General features: G+C 54.7%; 1 protein-coding gene across 1 annotated transcript in view; it reads left to right on the forward strand.

Annotated features, from left to right (window-relative positions):
• VOLCADRAFT_103380 (uncharacterized protein) overlaps positions 1-15,375 on the forward strand; it is a gene marked incomplete at its 3' end in the record, with an annotated part of 22,749 nt that extends 7,374 nt beyond the window's left edge. The window contains exons 2-20 of the mRNA XM_002947103.1: positions 2,725-2,958; positions 3,202-3,294; positions 3,570-3,726; positions 4,227-4,282; positions 5,683-5,733; positions 6,767-6,817; positions 6,935-7,109; positions 7,579-7,690; positions 9,446-9,452; positions 9,545-9,586; positions 9,960-10,076; positions 10,469-10,813; positions 11,326-11,382; positions 11,518-11,602; positions 12,058-12,179; positions 12,698-12,803; positions 13,002-13,094; positions 14,033-14,268; positions 15,352-15,375. Of these exons, the coding sequence (XP_002947149.1) occupies positions 2,725-2,958; positions 3,202-3,294; positions 3,570-3,726; positions 4,227-4,282; positions 5,683-5,733; positions 6,767-6,817; positions 6,935-7,109; positions 7,579-7,690; positions 9,446-9,452; positions 9,545-9,586; positions 9,960-10,076; positions 10,469-10,813; positions 11,326-11,382; positions 11,518-11,602; positions 12,058-12,179; positions 12,698-12,803; positions 13,002-13,094; positions 14,033-14,268; positions 15,352-15,375 (2,163 nt within the window). The remainder of the gene's footprint in view (positions 1-2,724; positions 2,959-3,201; positions 3,295-3,569; positions 3,727-4,226; positions 4,283-5,682; positions 5,734-6,766; positions 6,818-6,934; positions 7,110-7,578; positions 7,691-9,445; positions 9,453-9,544; positions 9,587-9,959; positions 10,077-10,468; positions 10,814-11,325; positions 11,383-11,517; positions 11,603-12,057; positions 12,180-12,697; positions 12,804-13,001; positions 13,095-14,032; positions 14,269-15,351) is intronic.
• Between the last annotated feature and the right edge of the window lie 3,479 nt (positions 15,376-18,854).

Consider the following 18,854-nt stretch of genomic DNA (forward strand, 5'->3'; position numbering starts at 1 on the left):
GAGAGAGGGGGCGCGCATCCGGGTAGGCAGAAGACACAGTCGGATGAGGAGGATTCGCATAGACGAGGCGTAACAACGGCGAAGGAGGTCGCCGCTTCTGTGGAGAAGCAGAGGCTGGGTGGAGGCGAAGGTGAATGGCAAAGTAGCGACGAGCGAAGTTACCTGTGGCACGAGCCGAACTAGAGGCAACGCGGCGGAGTCTTGGGAACGAGGTAGAGAATATGAATGGTAGGTAAGAGAGTCGGCATGAGGCTGGAGGCTTACGTTTTCTGCTGTCGATGACTGCATTAGGTTATTTTCGTACTCTCTACTCGATTGCCGTGCGAGCGGCCCACCCGCCCTCCCACTAACAGCCAAATGGCTGATCGGAATTGTCTTTGAAGGGTTTGGGTACCGCGGGAGTGTGGTCGCAGACGCAATGGCCTTCCCCACAATAAGTTAGTAGTGAGTACGGATCACGCGATGACGTTTAAGCAATAGCTGCGTCTTACGTTGATAGTACAACAGTTGTACGGATTCCAGATCTGTTGCTGTCCCGTTTCAGGACAGAAGTGACTAGAGCTTCTGCTGAATGGTACCCTGTCAGCTTGTCAGTTTGTTAGTCCCTCCCGGTTGCCCGGTCCCGGTCCCGGTCCTGGTGATGAAACCGATCACCGGGACATCACACAACTACTTACAGCTGCTCACTCCAGTAGTTCGGCGGTCAGCATTCACAACCAGGAGCTCTGTTTTGCTGTTCCTAACCCCGCCCGCCCTACTAGTCCCAGTCGGCCCAGGTTGCGGCAGCAGTGCATCGGACAGATAACAGACCACAGGGCGCAATGGCGGGGAGCAGCAGGCTGTGGCCACCGGCGCCTCTCGGTCACCGCGCGGTGTTCAGACCCCCTCGTGCAGCGCTCTGCCGCGTGTTTACGTGTCTACTGCAGCGGCAGCTGCCGCTGGGAAGTCGGTTTTAGCGCCACATAATTTCCGCCCTTAATTTCCAGTACGGGAAAATGTCTGAACTACCGTCAACAGGCGGTGCTAGAGGTTTCGTGCCGCATGTACGGCCGCCTCGTGGGTTGCGCCTGTTGACTGTTGACTGCGTCTTCGGGCGCCTGGCTGCTGCGCTATCGTGTGCTTGCCGCGGTCGCTGCATGACTGCTTGCCCTGTTGTTTTTCGATTCCCGGAGCAGCTAAGTCCCGGTCCCAGCCAGGGTGCCGTTTCCCAGTTTTGCGCCAGCAAAAATGGCCTTGTTACATTATACGGCAACTCGATTAAATCGACTATAGTTCAGAACTGCTGGCAGTGCGGTACCTCTCAATATAAAGATGCGAGTTCGGAGTGCTGTCACGATTCGGACATGGATTCGGACGGGGCGGTCATACATGCATGGGGCGGCCAATACCGGCCTTCACAGACAGCCACCGGCAACTGGCGAGGCGCATCCACAAAGGAGCTATCGAAATGTACGGCACCAGCAGCGGCGGCCGCATCTCCGAAACCGGCTATAGTTGCCGGGAAGCCGGCTACCGTCCTCCGATCACCTGTTCCTGGTTTCGTAACACAGCCAGCCGCGCATCAACTTCCAATTCTAAGCTCTTCAGCTGCCTCCTAGCTCTTCTTTCCGCTTCAAGTCATTGATCTCCCGGATCGCCTCACCTTCCGTACCGCCAGCCAGCTCCTAGTGCTGCAGCCTTTCAGCCCTTACATCCAAAGAGACATGACTAAGCATCAGCCACCCTGTGTATGTGCTCGCTTCCGTTTCTGCTCCTGACCTCCCAAACCATACATATATCTGATACTTGCTCATTGGCTACTCCTTGTGTTTTGCCCTGGCCTTTAGACGTATTGTTCCGCGTTGCGAAGTATTTTGATTATCGACCTTTTGGATTCCTAGCCGACCCTCAACGCTCTTAAAACTCTTTATTTTCGAGCATCATTACGTGTGTGCACATGTATATGTTCTTCTCCTAGCAACATCGCCGCTACGTGGGCAAGCGTCTACACGCATCACGTGGTACCCTCGTGGTGCTCATGATGATCAACCTTAACCGCATGCTGCACGTTGTCTGTTCCCATATCCGGTACACCATGCAAAATAGCAGAAGGCAGTGCTCTCCTAGGGTGTGCGCAGAAAGGCCAGATGTTTGGTTTACCCATCCCGTCCACATGGGCGGTAATCCTTGTCTGTAACTTTCTCCCAGTAGTCTTTTTTAAGTCACCCTCCAATACCGAGAGAGCAGGAGCTCAGTCCGCCAGGAGTGAGAACTGCAACAAGCTCTAGGATTTCCATGATAAGTTACATTACTTCATTCATTTACAACAGGAAACTTCATAGATGATGCATGGCAGCCCGTATGGCAAGGCAATGCGTGCTATCTGACTCAGACAGCGATGCTGCGTGACTACATGTATGCCTTTTGCAATGGCTACATCACCATTTTTAAAAATTACACTGTTACTGTCTTCCCTGGCCTGAGTTTCCGTCCATCCAGTCAAGTTGTTAGATGTGTCAATCGTTGTACAATTGCTGGCCGACGAACATCCTCCATCCAGTCGGCAGTCCTTGCAGACGGAAAGATTAAACTGCAAAACGCTTTTCAATAAATTGATAACGGGTCTTGTCAATGCCGTTTATTCTGAGGAACGTGAGAAGCTATGAGGCGCCTAACCGGCGCCTTCGCGGACTCCCTTATAGCTTCTTACTATGGACAATTTTGTCTTTGTTATCACACTCGGAGCTGGACCTCGGCAGCGCAGAAACCGTCACGGTGGCGGATGAACTTAACCTTTTTAAGGCGCTAATCAACGACAACGTTTCAAATATCGTCATTTCTAACAATATCAAATTAAATGCCGAATTTTGGGGGAACACATGGAAGGTTGTAAACATTACGCGCAACCTGACAGTGGAAGGGGCAAGAGTCGAATGGGAATCTTTTATTGAACTGGATTTTAGCTTCATACAGTCCAAGGTGAGGTTAACCTGAATAAAGTTCTTGAGCTTGCGTTTCGTCTTATTTTGCGTGTTGATGTATGCGTCATATATGGGTTTTTGCATAACCTCCCTTCGTAGTTAAGCACAGTAAGGATGGCGAATATGTATGTCAGTCATGGTATCTCAGACAGCTCCCTGCTGCTTGTAGGTGGTCCTTTCGGATGGCGTCACCTTCACTTTTCGGCATCTGACGCTCCTGAACGTCTTCTCACGCTTACAGCCATCATATGACTTTTTTGCGACCTCCCCCTCCTCATCTACTGTGGCATGGCTCGAAGTCGTTGACCGTCTCATGCTTTGCATGCGCTTCGAGGTGAGTCGTCTGTCGGGACCGGGAGCTTTACTCGCCACTGCACACGCCTGCACCTGCGCTGAGCAATTTCCTCCCCACTGCAAACGAAAGCGTTAGGACCGTTGTGCGAGCTTGGCAAGATGCAAGTGCATAACTGACCCTCTACAGCCCTGCTGCAACTGCTTGACTGCATGCCCGAGTAGTGCACATAATGCATGCGACACCCTGCCACACGCCGCCGAAATCCGCGTTTTTCATCCCTTACGTTGCATCTCCTCCCCCCCCCCGCGCTGCAGTACGCTGTACCAGAGTGGGGCGCCATGCCCAGATCGCCTGCTTACCCAGGACAACAGAACCTGACTTTCAACAACGACGTATTTTGCAACCGTGCAGCAAGCCGCTGCTTCTCGCCAGTTCTCCATGCTGGAGACTGGGCCACGAACGGCAGCTCAGGTGAGAAGAGAAGAGAAGAGAGGCGCATAAGCCCCCTACCTAGTGAGAGTGTGTGTGTACTCAGGGGCCCCTGAGGAAAGCATACTAGTGCAATAAAGTAATAAAGTGATTCGCCCTCGCGTGTCTACCCAGGACAGCGCATTGTCAGTATTTTCAGTATACAAGTGAACCTGCTATATGTTAGAAGAACCTGCTAGCGAAATTCAATGCGTGGGCCGACAAGAAGCACGTACGACTTGCGCCGCTTCGGCTACAGGCGATCGTACATGAGTTAATGGCTGGCCAGCGAGCCAGTGGGCCACATTCTCGTTTCGCAAAACTGTTGGCGGTTGGTAGTGAGGTTAGTTTAAGGATGATGGGTTTGTACTTTCTTACGATTGGGAAAAAAATACCCTTCACTTTTTTTGCACTCAGTAACGTTTAGTACGATTGGTCTGCCGGGTAGCGGCCGCAGGGTGAAGATATGAACCCCCTGTCCCACACATCATACATACATACAGGTTACCAGCTGGTGTGGTCCAACAGTATCCACATTTGCGACGGATTCGTCACTCAGGTGCGGGTGTGGCCCACGGGTGTTTCGGGCGCTTGGCTTGGCTTGGCGGGGTCCGAACGGGGTGTTATTAGGGATGTGAATTTCAGCTGAAATGGGATTTGGCAACCTTAATTACGTAAACTTAAAAGCGTAATCCAGTAAAATGGTGTAATTTACGGTTTCCACGGCCTGGACCCTGGACCCTTAATTTAAGGTTGCCGTACTAGTGTACGATTTTGGATTTTCAGCACAATTTCAGCGTTTTCACATTCGCAACACCATTCTTTACTTATTTACATATTTTTTTGACATCAGTTTGGCGCTTGTACAGCCGACTTGGCGACTATCGCCTTTCCAATTTGAACCATGGCTGACGCGGGCACGACCCCCGGCACCGGCGCGTATGGCGGCGTTGATACTGCAACACCACCAAGCATTGAAAGCCGTGCATACATACTCGACCACGACACCTAATACCGTTGCAAACCAGGACTACTTGTCGTGTTGACTACTTGACTTGCTCTTTTGCTTGGTTGGGCGGAGGGAATCGCGGGTTTCAACCTGCATTGTTGGACTCTTTCACGCTTCCCCCATGGCTGGGTTTGTGGTGTGTTCGGAGGAGTGGACGGGTCAGCGGCACCCTGGTTTGCAGACCGGCGGAACCTGTAAGACCCATGGGTCTGTTAAGCTTTTAAGGTTTCTACCCCTCCTGAGGGACCTTATTACGGCGAGCCCTTCATTCCGTAAATTACGGCCAGGTCCAACCTTAATTACGTAATTACGTAACCTTAGTTCCTTAAAAACGTAAACACGTAAAAGCGTAATTCACATCCCTAGGTGTTATGCTGAGCGTGCTGGGCAGGGATGCGCCGGGCCGTGGCGGTTAGTACGGCCAACTGAATTCGGCCGGCTTTGGCCAATCGGGCCCAATGCTATCGTGGGGAGAGTGGGGGCAGCAGAAGGGCCTCTCGACAGCGCGTGGACGGACTCAACCCCGGAGTCATATATGTCATATATAGGAGTGTGGCTGCCTATGTGGCTGGCGGGGTGGCTGGCTCTAGCTGGCCCAGGCACGGGGGGGCATTTGGTGTTGGCATGGGTGCAGTGGTCCGTGGTAATAGATAGATTGTAAGCAAGCTCTTAAGCTGCTTTTAAGACTGCAGGGCCGGCTCCTAGAGCGCAGGTAGAGGTTTCCTATTGCCGGATGACGGTAAACGTGTTACTGGTACTCCAGATGTGCTGCCGGTCGCCGGCAGCTACAGCAGCTACAGCAGCTACCTCCACCCAACTGTGGGGTTTGTGCCCCGCAACAATGAATGTGCCCCGCGTGTATCATCCCACCCTCGTGTACCCCGGGAATGGGACTGCTTACTGTTGCTGCTGCTGCGCAAATGGCTGTCCTGTCCTGTCCTGTCCTGCAGGAATGCATCGATGAGCACGGGCCGTACTTGTGCTACGCACTGTCGTTGCAGGTACGTACGTATCTATTGACGTATGTAGCTATGTATGTATGTATGTATGAATGTATGTACATGAAGTTAATTGTGTTTAGATAGATGTGGAGCAGGGTTCTACACTGACCTTCCTGAAACTTGCGGGCTCCCCCGTACCTCCCAAATTTTCCTTACGGAGGGGCCCCCGTACCAGGCTCCTGTACCGGCCGAAAACCTTACGGGGCCCCCCGTAACCCCCGCAAAACCTTTACGGGGGCACTGTCCTTGGCTGAAACGCTATGGAAAGTGACGCTTTGCATTTTTTGACCTGTAAATCGTTATTTTCTCGTGAACCATTACACTCGGGGACACGGCACACTCAGTGAAAGCCAAGCGCCTTGGCCGCCGCGGCCGCCCATCCCTTCTGCTCCTCTTTCTCGTCCTCCTCCTCCTCATCAAAATGTTACAGACCAGAAGTTATAAAAGTATTATGAAAAGTTAAATATTGCAATATGAATTATGTCTGCCAAGTGTGTGGCCTTATCCTTTATATGGTCAAAGGGTACTACAACCTTGCACGGCAGTCGGCAATCGGTCCGTCCTCTCCCCTACGGGGGACTTTACGGGCCCCGTACGGCCTCTTATAAACCCTTAAAATCCTTACGGGGGCCCCCGTAACCGGCCTTCGGCCGGTCCGGGGGCGGCCCCGTACGGGGGCGCTTCGCGCCCCAAAATCCTTACGGGGGCCACCATAAAGTCCTACGGGCCCTTACGGGGATACCGAAAAAAGGCCAAAAACTTACGGGCCCCGTACGGGGTGTCGAACCCTGATGTGGAGGCACAGCAGATGGCTAGATGCACGTTGTGTGTATTGCACGCTGATGATAACCCCATGGCCACCAGCCAATCACGGAGATAGCAACGCACAAACGTACGAATATTCCGTTTGCCGTACACCGGGCACAGTACTGCATGTACATATGCAACATGCAACGAAGACAGTGGGTTCATTCCTTCAGTGGCCGAGTATTAAACCCTACACGCCATGCAAGCGGACGCACCTTACCCCTAGCCTGAGGTCTCCAACGCGCTGGCGCGCGGCCATTCAACTATGAACCTGCCGGTGAAGATACGAGATGTGAAAGAGCGCTCCGCTGTTATTAAAATTTCGTGTCATCTGTTCAACCCTGTGTATTCCGCCTGTGTGCTGGTGAACAAACACTCGCACACATCCCCACAGGGGCTTGTTGCGCAGCGCACAGAGGAGCAGCATCAGCAGTCGCAGTCACAACAACGAGCTCCGCCATCGCCACAACAGTTGCAGACAGCCGGCACCCTGGACGGAGGGGGCGGAGGGGGCGGAGGACTTCGAGGTCCACCCCGAGTGGGGGTCCTTGCTGGATGCGTCGTTGCGGGTGCGTGAGCCGCGCTCGGGGGGGGGGTGAGGAGACCCGGTAGGTAGTTCACAATGGGGTGGAACAGCCGCTTGCTGCTGTTGATGCCGCTGTTGCTGTTGCTGCTAGGATTGGGACTATTTATGAGGAGGACTTTTGGAACTTTTAGGTATACTAGTGCAGTGGAGCGATTGGTGAAAACGTTGGAGGTAGGGAGCTTTGTTCGATCCACATTGTGTTCCTGCTTTTTAGGGTGCAGGAAAGGTGGGAGGGCGGGTGCAGTTTAGGAGTTTATGGATTTGGGTTGTGTTCAGGGAAGCGCGGGAAGCTCTTAGCTTAGTGCCCCCCCAGCTGTACGGTCACGGACGCGGGAGACAAACCCAACCCGAGCCTGAAACCACCAAACACACACGCACACGCACACGCACCACCCTGTGCACCCCAGTGGATGTCCGTACCTTCTGTCTCTTTCTTCCTGTGCCGTGAATAGCCCAGCGGAGGGCCCTACAGCTATATCCGACGGTGCCCAGGGTATGCTTGCCTTCGTTTGTCGCCCAACCACAAACCAACCAACCGCCCAACCAACAACTTGATGGAAGCAGGTGTGTTGGTTATGGCGGCCGCTGCGTGGTTTCTCCTGCTGGTGGCGCACCGCCGCACGACCACATCGCGGGAGTCGCGCCAGGGAGGGGCGCCGGGGGGGGTGCCCGCGGAGGGCAAACCAAAGGACGTGTGCACCGGCGGCGGCGCACTGGTTGTCGGCCCCAAACCCCCCAACGAGTCCTGTCATCTGCACAGTACGGCAGACCTTGAGGCCGCTTTGCGTGGTACGGCATCCGACGGCTTGAGAGCAGATGCCAAGCGCCCCGAGACATTGACGAAATCCCCTGCCATGGTGGTAGTGTCGCACGGCAGGGACGTTGTACGATTATGTCCGCAGGATGCCGTACCATTCGGGGTTGTGACCATCGCCACGGATGGCGAAGTCGCGCAACTGGAGGTCTCCACTACCAGCACTACTGCTACTACTACTATTACTACTACTGCTGCTGCTCCTGCGACTGCTACCACTGCGGCGGCTACTGTCGCTCTTGCCACTGTTTCATCGACGCCACGCTGCAGTGGCGTTGGCGGGTGTGGTGGCAGCAACACCGCCCATGTCGGTGCACCCGGCTCACGCACCCAGCCGGTTGCCACCGCCACCGCCACCGCCACCGCCACCGCCACCGCCACCTCGGGCGGCCGCTTCACTGACAGCAGCGGCGGCGGCAACAGCAGCTGCCTGAGCTCCGCGTTGCTGGTGCTGCTACGGCCCCGGGTGCCGGCGCTTCACAGCGGCGGGGGCGGTGGCGGCGGTGGCGGCGGCTCGGTAGCTGCCGTGTTGGCGGCGGCGGCGGCGGCAGTGGATGCGCCTCAGCATGATCAGCAGCAGCAACAGCGGCAGCAGCAACAGCAGCAACAGCAGCAACAGCAACAGCTGCAACAGCAGCAGCTATCAGCAGGCACTATTCCAGGGGGCGAGCGGGGGGCGGTAGTCGCGGCTGCTGCGCAAGAAGATGTGATGTTGGGGCGGCTGCTGGGGGCCGGGTCGTTTGGCAAGGTGAGTGGGTGTGGGTGTGGGTGTGGGTGTGAGCCTGGAGAAGTGTCGGGTGGAGGGGGGGGCGAGAGAAAGGAAAAGAAGGTACAGAGCCTTGGAAAGCGTGATGCGCCGGGGGCCGGTGCGGGTTGCGGACGTGGCGTTGGACGGAAAGGGCCCGGATGTGTGCAAGGGGGAGAAAGCAGCAGGCGAGGGCGGTCAAGGAGGTCAGCGTCCAGCTAGGTGGCGAGAGATGTGTGTGGGGGGGTGCTGATGTGATGCATCTTGAAGGGTGAGGAAATGCGGGGTGGCGGATGGGGCTGAAGGGGGGAGGGAGGGGCTGAAGGGGGGAGGGAGGGAGGGACTCGAGAAATCGGGAAAAGGCCCTCAAAAGTGAAGTGGAGGCAAGGAGAGGATGTACCCTCTGAAAAAGCAAAACCCTAAAACACCAAATATGACCCAGGAAAAATATTCGAATTGCGATATTATTATGATTTAATCTCCTGAAATTATAATCTTAATATAACCTTAAAGCTTGGGAAGGAAACCGGGGTTTTCTGCAATATACGACGGACGAGCTTTGCGTGGTTCTGGAGCCGGTGGCCTCCTTTTTAAATGCGGAGCACCTGTATTTGTTACTTTTCGGAGACCTTTGTAGCACACTACGGGCCGTGTTGGTGTTGGGTGTTACGGCGTATTTGTGAGGCCGTTTGCCGCTCCCGTCCGACGGCACATCAAATTCCCTTCCCCATCCCTGCTCTGTTTATTACCGCCCCGGTAGGGCGGTGGTGAGCTCAGCCGTAACGTAGTCTTTGCAGAAATCTCTAACTCCTCTCTGTGCTCTTTTCTGTGCGCTTTTCTGCTCCCGCCCGCGACCTAGGTCTACAAGGGCTCCTGGCGGGGTTTAACAGTGGCTATCAAGGTGTGTGTGGGGGGGGGGCGGGGAGAGGGGGCTGTGGGGGCGGGGGCGACGGGGAGAGGCGCGAGGGGGTGAGGAAAGGGCGACGGGGATGAAGCGGTGAACCCATCCATAGTCGGAGGTCCGCGGGGGCATAATAGCGGGAATGCGAACATGATGCCACTGATGGATGGGTGTTGATGGGTGTGTTTTGGTGACCATTTGGAGAATCGGGACCGGCGGGTCCCCCCCGCCCCCTTCTCCCTTCAAAAACGCCTTTTGGTCAGTTCTACGACTGGTACACTCTTGCCCTGGCAGCAGCTTCACTCGTTCGTGTTTCGTCTTTCCCCCCCTTTCCCCCCTTTCCCCCCTTTCCCCCCAAATCCCACTCCCCCAGGTCATCAGCCACCACGACCGACATAATACGTTGGAGGCCATAGAGAATGAGCTGCGACTCAGTCTCAGCTTTGACCACCGTAACATCGTACGATCGCTGTCGTACATCACATGCACGGTATGTCGTACATGAGCTCCAATCCAGGGCTGCTGGGTGGGATACGGGGGGTTATGGGGGGGGTGTTTTGCAGCGGGAGTGCAGCCGCTTGTGAGCTGTGCGGGCTATGGTGTGAGCTGTCGACGAGTGTCTTCTGGTACGACGTCGTTTGGGGAGTTTTGCGCCCGGGGGGGGGGAGGAAAGGGGCACGGGTTAGCTGAGAGCCAAACACCGTAACAAAACACCTTTTCGTGCGTGTCTGCGTGCTTGGCCGCGTGGCCATCAATACGAACGCACCTGATTGGTGGAAGAATGGCCTGTTTAGGAAACAGAAGGACGCCGCCCTGCCTCGCTTCCGCTCGCTGTGTGTGTTTATGCACATGTCGTACACGTGTCGTATGCGTGGTTTACAGGTAGATGCGGACGGCAACCCTACTCTCTCGATGCTCTCAAGGGAAAGCGAAGCCCAGGGCGCGGCTGCAGCGGCGGCGGCAAGGATGGCGGCGGCGGCGCCAGGGGTGGCAGCGGCGGCGGCGCCCAAGCCCGGTCTCCACGACGGCCCTGGCCCTGGCGGCGCCGCCGCCGCCGCCGTTGAGCTGCCCTCCCTGAGCACTTTGGCGTTTAGGGAGGGCAGCGCGTCGGGTCGACTGGACGACTTCTATGCTGCCATGATGTACGACGGTGCCTGCGGAGCCGGCAATGCCGCACAGCCGCAGGCCCCTCAATGTGGGACTGTGGCGGAGACGTGGGTTGTCCAGGTGGGGCGGTGCGGATGGAGGTCTGGAGGAGTGGAGGAGTGGAGGCGGTTGTCTTGCCGTGCTTTAGGCCGACCGGACTTCGATCCCGACGAGAAGCATGTTAAATTAAATAATTTTTAATATTAATATTTATTTTATATTGAATATATTACATATAAATAGTATTTATGCTTTCGTCATTTAATGTACATGGAGCAGTTTGGTTGAGGTAGTTGAGGTGGTTGGAATCTCTGTTTGGTATCCGGTATGTGCACATACCGGCAGGTGAAGGTTTTTTTGTGCGCGCGTGTGCGTGCGTGTCTGTATGGAGAGGGGAGATTCCCCGCCCGGATGGTTGTGTAGAACAGTAGAACAGTACCACAGTACAACAGTAACGTTTCTTATGTATGCATGTATGTAATATTTTACATCCGATCATCCAAAATATCGAACGGCGTGTAAAACCCCCCACCCCACACCGTACGGCACCACCTCCCCCCCCCACTAACCCCCTCACCCCAATACGCACACAGGAGTATGTGGACCGGGGGCCCTTATCTGCGCTGCTGAAGCAAGGCGCCATGCGGCGGGTGACGTCATCACCGCCCGACAGCGCAACCCTGCCTCTACTCCGCAGCGTCGCGGCGCCTGCGCCCCCCGGGGCCTCCTCCCCCTCCCTCTCTCCATGCCCCTCCGCCCCGCGCACTGCCCTTCCGGACATGCAGCGAGTGGTGTGCTGCGCGCTGGATGTGGCCCGGGGGCTGGAGTACATGCACAGCCGCAATGTGTGCCACGGGGACCTGAAGCCAGGTGTGAATCGGGGGGGGGGGGCCCGCCGATCACATGCAAGGAAATCTGAATATAAACTGCCGGCACTTAAGAGGGGGAAGAGGGAGGGGGGCGCTGAGCTGTATAGGCCAAGTTTGCCACCTGTGAAAGCGCTAAAGGAGTCTTGGCTTTTACGGTGATAACGGTGCATAACCTAATTAATAAATTCTTGATTTTAGTGTTTAACAAGGATTTGGAGTGTAGGGTTTCGGAGCGCCATGGCGCCACCACCAAATTGGGAGCCATTTTCCTCCGGGCGCCCCGTCCCCGTCCCCGTCCCCGTCCCAAATCCCCACGCGCTACACGCTACATTTCACACCCTCACACACCCCCTCGATCGCCCTGGCAGCAGCTTCACTCGTTCGTGGTTCGTCTTTCCCCCCTCGATCACCATATCCGTAAATCCTTGCATCGAAATCATTTGGTCACAACGCCAGGAGGCCCTCACTGCCCCCTCCCCCCTAACTGGTCCATCGCCACGTGCGCACGTATTGTGTCCAAATTAGGCAACATCCTGCTGATGGAGGACCCAAACAGCCCTTGGGGGCTGGTGGCCAAGGTATGTAGGAAAGAGAGGCGGGGGGGCGGGGGGGCCGGAGGGCGGGGGTGGGACTAGGCGGTCGTGGAAGGAACAGAGCCACGCGGCCCGCGTGTAAAGGTCGGAAAGAAGTCAGTGCATACAGAAGTGAGCCGAGCAGGCGATGGATGGTGTATGTTGGAAGTTACACCATCTTGGATGGCTTGGATGGCCCCTGGGGTGTTTGCGGATTGACCTAATATATAGGATGGATAGGGGCCGCCGCAGGCGTATGCTGGCGTATGCAGGCGTATGCGCGTGTGTGTGTGTGTGTGTATGTGTGTGTAAACCTGCGAGAACAGCATACCGGTGACCAGTGTTTTGTTTTGCGACTCCCAATTTTTTCGTCGCAGGTGGCCCCCGGGGGGGGGGTTGGGAAAACGTGTTTTGTTACTTGTTTGACGTAAAAGTAAACATCGACCCGTCCTGACAGTAAACATCTGGGTGACATCTCGCGACCTCCCCCTCCCCTCCCCCCCTTAAAACACGCACACACGCAGCTGGCGGATTTCGGTATGAGCCGTGCGCTGGCCACCGACAGCACCCACATCACCACCCGCAACTACGGCACGGTGGCATACATGGCGCCCGAGGTCCTGGGGAGTGGTGAGGAGGAGGGGGGAATGCGGGGGGGGGGGAGGAGGGGGGGGGAGGAACCCCCCGTGCTTTGAACCGTTATGAAAACACCCTCCCCAACCAAGAAACTGATAGCGCAACAACCGTCCACACGGACAGCAGCAGTGGCCTGGTTAATGATGTTTTTTCCATTACCCCAACCGACCCTTTTGACCCTTGACTCTGCAGGCAAGGTTGGACCCGCATCTTGTATCTACTCGTACGGCATCCTCCTCTGGGAGCTGGTTTCGGGGCGACCGCCGTACCAAGGCATGCTGCCAGGTGTGCGTGTGTGCGTCGCCTTGTATTGTCACATGTGTCACTATATGTCCTATTATGTGTGCACCCGAAGGGTTGCTTTCACTCCCTCAGGGAAAAAGGGGCAAGGGTGAATAAGGGGAGCCCTCCTTGGGGTTGACCCCTCCTACAACCCAGCCCCTAGAGGTGCTGTCCATATATCGATTTTATAAATTTTAGCAGCCTCCGCCGAAACGCCGCCAATTTTATGTTTGGCAGCGTTCCGGCGGAGGCTGCTACCACCGGTCATTGTATCACTACCCATCCGGTGGATGAACCTTTTAAGAACGTTGAAAACGCACTTCAACAGCGGCGTAGTGCGGCGGTTGCACTTGTCAGGCTCCACCAGCGGGTCGTGTGCCACTGCGCCCGGTGCTGGGAAGGAAAGCGGGGGTGAAATGGAGACACACACACACACACTGTGCAGCTCTGCGCACTCGGGACGCGGCGCGGAAAAAATGTAAAGAAAGGATGGTGTGAGCAAATCAAGCCATCAGCTGACCGCATGCAGCAGCTACATACAACTGTGGTTCTCCATCACGTTCCAAACACGAAACACGTAAACGCACACCACCTGGCATATCTGCTGCGTGAGGAAAGTTTTATATGTATATCTACAATAGTGGGTATTTATGTTTATATAAATAGCTCTCGACGACTTACCCACTTACATACACACATCAACCCGCGTGCCGCCGTACGTGCCGCCGTACGTGCCGCCGTACGTGCCGCCAGGCGACCCACCGCACTCTCGCCGCAGGACGTTACCCTCTGTCTATCTGTCTGTCTGTCTCTCTGCTGAGTTCCTTTCCGCTGGACGGCTATTTGCGTCCAGACCTCCGCTAATCCTATTATCACTAATGTCCCCCCCACTATTCTGTTGCCGTTAAATTTCTCACAACTGCAAACAACACGAGCCACAGGCCAGATTATAAAAAATGTGTTGGTGGAGGACTTGCGACCGGACTGCACCGCCAGCAACAACAACAACCATAACCACAACAACCACACCCCTGCCGCCACCACTGCCACGGCCACCACCACCGATGGCGGCAGTAGTAGCTGCAGCAGCAACCCCGGGGGGGTGCCTCTCTGGTACCTGGACCTGACACACCGCTGCTGGGACAAGGAACCCGGGCGGAGACCCTCGGCAGGGCAGGTGAGGTTTGATGATGAGGCGCGGCACTACACACACGCACACAACCACGCACTCAATAATGGGCGACATCCAGATCATCAACATGTCAGCATGATGTCATCAACAGGTCCGTGTCATACACAAGAGACACAGCAGCGTCCGCGTCCGCGTCCGCGTCCGCATCCCCCCCCCCCCCGGGATAACGGGCAGGGGGTGAGGAAGGGAAGGGGGAAACAACATCAGCGGCAGCAGCAGCAGCAGCAGCAGCAGCAGCAGCAGGTGACGAAAGCCTCTCACGATGCATCTGCATCCGCGGCATGAGTGCGCATATCGTATACGTTGTCGATATCCGTCGTACATGTGTTTATTTTTGGCGAGGTGCCTTTTGAGATGTCGTCATGATGACTACCTGCTGATAAGTCATCCGACCTGTGTATCGTACATATATATACCCCACACTCGTACAATCCCCTGTCGCTCCGACACGTGCGCATATACCACCTGCCTCCACTGCTGCCCTCGCACCCCCCTATCACATGCGCACATTCATACATACATTCATACATACATACATACATACATACATACATACATACATACATACATACATACATACATACATACATACATACATACATACATACATACATACATACATACATACATACATACATACATACATACATACATACATACATACATACATACATACATACATACATACATACATACATACATACATACATACATACATACATACATACATACATACATACATACATACATACATACATACATACATACATACATACATACATACATACATACATACATACATACATACGTTTATACGTACATATACGTACATACATACAGGTCGTCAAGGAGCTGGAAGGCCGACTGGCGACCCTGATGTGCCGATGAGTGAGTGAGTGAGTGGCATTCTGGACGAAGAAGCGTTCGGCCCGTGCCGCGCGCATTTACCTTGTCGACGCAGACGTCCGTACAGAACGGGTGTTATTGCCAGTGGTGCTTCAGAGGGGCCATCACACGCGGGGCGCGTTCACTGTGTCACTCCTCTTCTCGAGGCACCACCACCAACAGGAGGGGGCACCACCACCTGCATAGCGTTGACAGAAGACCATTGTGAGCTCTATGGGGCACCCCACCACGGGTAGGACCACCCTGCTGAGTAGGACCCTCGGTCAGCAGCGGCGTGGTGCTAGAAGGGACCACCGCCACCGGGAGGCATAGTTATTCGGGCGATAGATATTATTATTATTACTCTTATTACTGCAGTATTATAATCCGCAGCAAGTGGCAGCATGTATTAATCAAGAAATGATATAAAGATTAAAAATCCTTATCCGGACGGAGAAGTTCAGTGTTAGTACTGCAGTATGTACGGCGCTAAGTCTTCGCTCTTTGCTGTTAAGGCGTTGCTGTTAAAACGCTGCGGTGGGTGATGACCTCACGCACGGTTGGGTTTGGGCGGTTTTGATTCTCGTCGATTTGGGCAGTACGGCAGTGAGGCGTTTTTTTCCTGGCAGACGTGCGGGGCCATCAGCCGTGCGCTTTTTGGACGGGTGCGCGCGCGCGGCAAAATGCGCGTACGAGAGGGCGCACGTCTGTGGGTGTGACGGGCAGGGTTGTGCTGTTTTAGCTAAAAGGTATTTTCCCTGTGGTGGCTCTGGTTGCATTTATTATGCTCTATGTTTATCGCGCTTCCTTTTTTGATGTGTAGTACATGTGGTTCGCTGAGGGGTTGTTGGTCGTACTGAAGCAAAGTCGTCAAGCAGTCTTGACGCCTGCTGCTTGGGGTGTGTGTGGAGAGGGGGGGGGACGATGATAACAAAAGCTGCTAGCCCTAGGGTAGGGTTGGCTCCGACGACGGCGAAACGGATGACAGTGCCGCTGCTGCTGCTGCTGCCGCCGACGAAGAGGACCCTAGCGACCTCAGCGCGCCACTGATGCGCAGCTCTCTGTCTATCTTGAGCATAAAGGATGATGGGAGAGTTTAACGGCGCCGCAATTACTCGTCAAAATTTCAAATGTACTAAGCGGCCCGTGATGATAATGATGATGATGATAAGGTTGTGCGGCAGATAGAATATAAGGAAGGATGAAAAAGGAGAATTCTGCTATGGTATGTTGTAGTAGCCTATGCCTTGCATTGGCGTGTCTTGTCCTGCTTTGCCGCGTCTTGTTGAGAATGCGCGATTGGCGCGAGCACAGCTTCCTGCTCTGAAGTGATGTCCGGTGTGCACTGTGTTGTCAAATGTGGACTGAGGTGTAGTTCGTAGGGTCGTAGGGCAGGTGTAGAGCAAAGAGGCGCATGTTTTCGCCAGAGTGGATGCTGCGGCGTGGAACGCGGTGGTGGCAAATAAGAGCTGCGGGAAGAGCTGCGTTTGTCTAAGAAGACGAGGCAGGTCACCGGACCTGCTGGCTTGGCCCTGTGCATATAGATTGTGTGTGCCGTACTAAGCCGTACTATTACGAGCTCGTCTTCCCGGTTGGGCCTGTACGGCCTTCGGGGGCTGTCGGGTGCATACAGCATTCATTCACATGCATGTTGGTGTGGTTGGCGTGGCATTGGTTGTTAATGACTAGAGATGTCGCGGAGAGGAATGGGGGCAGAAACCAGGATGGGGAATCGATTCCATACATGTGTGCACTCATGTGCATATATAGTTAGTTATATGCGATTCGAAATCGTTTAATAAATAGTACGCGATTTGAAGCCAACGAGAAAATCAGCTAGAAAGGCCGTGGCTTGCTGAAGGGATAGCTGAAGCATTTTTCCTTAACCCTTGGCGTCATCCAACCGTCCAGGAGAACACGCGCATGGGATGTCTCCCCGTGCGTGTTCTGTTCTTTTCGGCTCTGTGGGGGCCGGGGCGCTACGTACGGAGGTTTGGCCTGTTGGCGCATTTTGTTGTTGCCGCTGCGTTCTTTGCGTTGCAGATATCCCAGATACCAGCGTGCGAATCGTCGGGCGAATTTTTGCGTCATAACTGTGCATCCATTTTCACCTCCGTCGTTCTCACGTCACCGCCCGCCACTCAAGTGAAGTGGTGCACCGACATTTCACTGCATTTCCGGGGGATATCTTGCCAAGATCCAAGATATCGCGAAGATGCAGGCGATGTAACTTATACCGCATCATCTATATGGGACGTGTACTTTCTATACATGCGTGATGGTGCCGTACGGCAATGCGGCCGACACGTTGCGGCTATCTGAGCTTCATCTGGCAGATGAATCAGTTTCCTTGTATATGTATGTGTGTGTACGTGCGTGTGTGTTTATTAGATATCTTGCCGAACCGGACCTGACGCTGGCCAGGGGCTGCTACCCAGCCCCAGAAAAAACAAGACCGCCGAAGCAGTCCCCCAGGGGTACGGGGAGAGGCGCGAGGGGCCGCTGTCCCCTCTCCTGCACGACACAAAAGAGCCTGAACCGCCGGATACCGCATACAGCGATACACACTGCGGTTGGTCTACAGAGGGAAAAAAGGAAAGTCAAGGCTCACGCTCTGCCAGGAGACTGCCAGAAGCAGCCTGCATCTATAGAGACGCTCTCGGCAAACTGCCCTTCCCAAGGGTCTATCTGCTGTTTGCTAACGGCATGTGCAAAAAGCCAACAAGCGCTGTGTGTGGCAATGTCATTTATTGGTAACACGTCCTACAGAAATAAGGTTGTAGGCTCCTCGGGGTGTTGCTGAAACGCCCACTCTGCCAGCTTTTATCTTCTTGCTTGCCGTACACAGCCGTTACAACAACATCCACAAACGAGGCCGCGTGCGGAATCATGGTCTGTGCAGTTTTCCCGGCTGTCGACTGCGCCCTATCTCAATCTCATCGTATAAATGCACGACTTCATAGTCAGGTAAAACCACCTCCACACCCTATTTTGCTGACACCGCACCACCGTACGCCAACCGCAGGTATAGGCGATAGCGCAAGAAAAACCCTAAACCCACAACTTCTCAACCCGCACGCATCAACTCCATATGTATCCTGCCTCCGCAAAGCAAGAGAGCCGTGAGATATTCCACACACACGTGCCACATACACAACACTACATCTATACCCCTCGTCATTCCCCTACCTGCCTGTGGAGCATCACGACCCTACCTTTTCTCAGTTGCTTTCCCTTCTCCTTTTCCGTACATTCGCAACATGCTCGGCAAGCACAACTCTGATGAACTACCTACCCACCGATGATGAACAGGCCAACGGGGTTGCACGTGGTACCGCACCGCCCCACTGTTGTATACTGCCAATATAATGCGTCCTCATGTGCGCCTCGTGCATGCATGTGTGTTCCAACATCATCCCCAGTTGCGCCTCACACACACACACACACACACACACACACACCTATCGCAATGCCAGACAGCACACCTGCACCAACCACACCATGACACGACGGACGTGAATTGTCTTCCGCACATTAAGTGCTCCCCCCCCCAACACCTCGCCGACGTCCTCATCGCCGCCATCATTCGTTATCGTGCGTGGAACGAAGGACGAATGGCGCCGGAATACGGCGACTCGGGAGTATTATTATGTGCCGTGTCCCGCCTTTCGCTTCGTCCTTCCCAC

Source organism: Volvox carteri, assembly GCF_000143455.1.
Source record: "Volvox carteri f. nagariensis unplaced genomic scaffold VOLCAscaffold_5, whole genome shotgun sequence".
NCBI classification, from domain to species: domain Eukaryota; kingdom Viridiplantae; phylum Chlorophyta; class Chlorophyceae; order Chlamydomonadales; family Volvocaceae; genus Volvox; species Volvox carteri.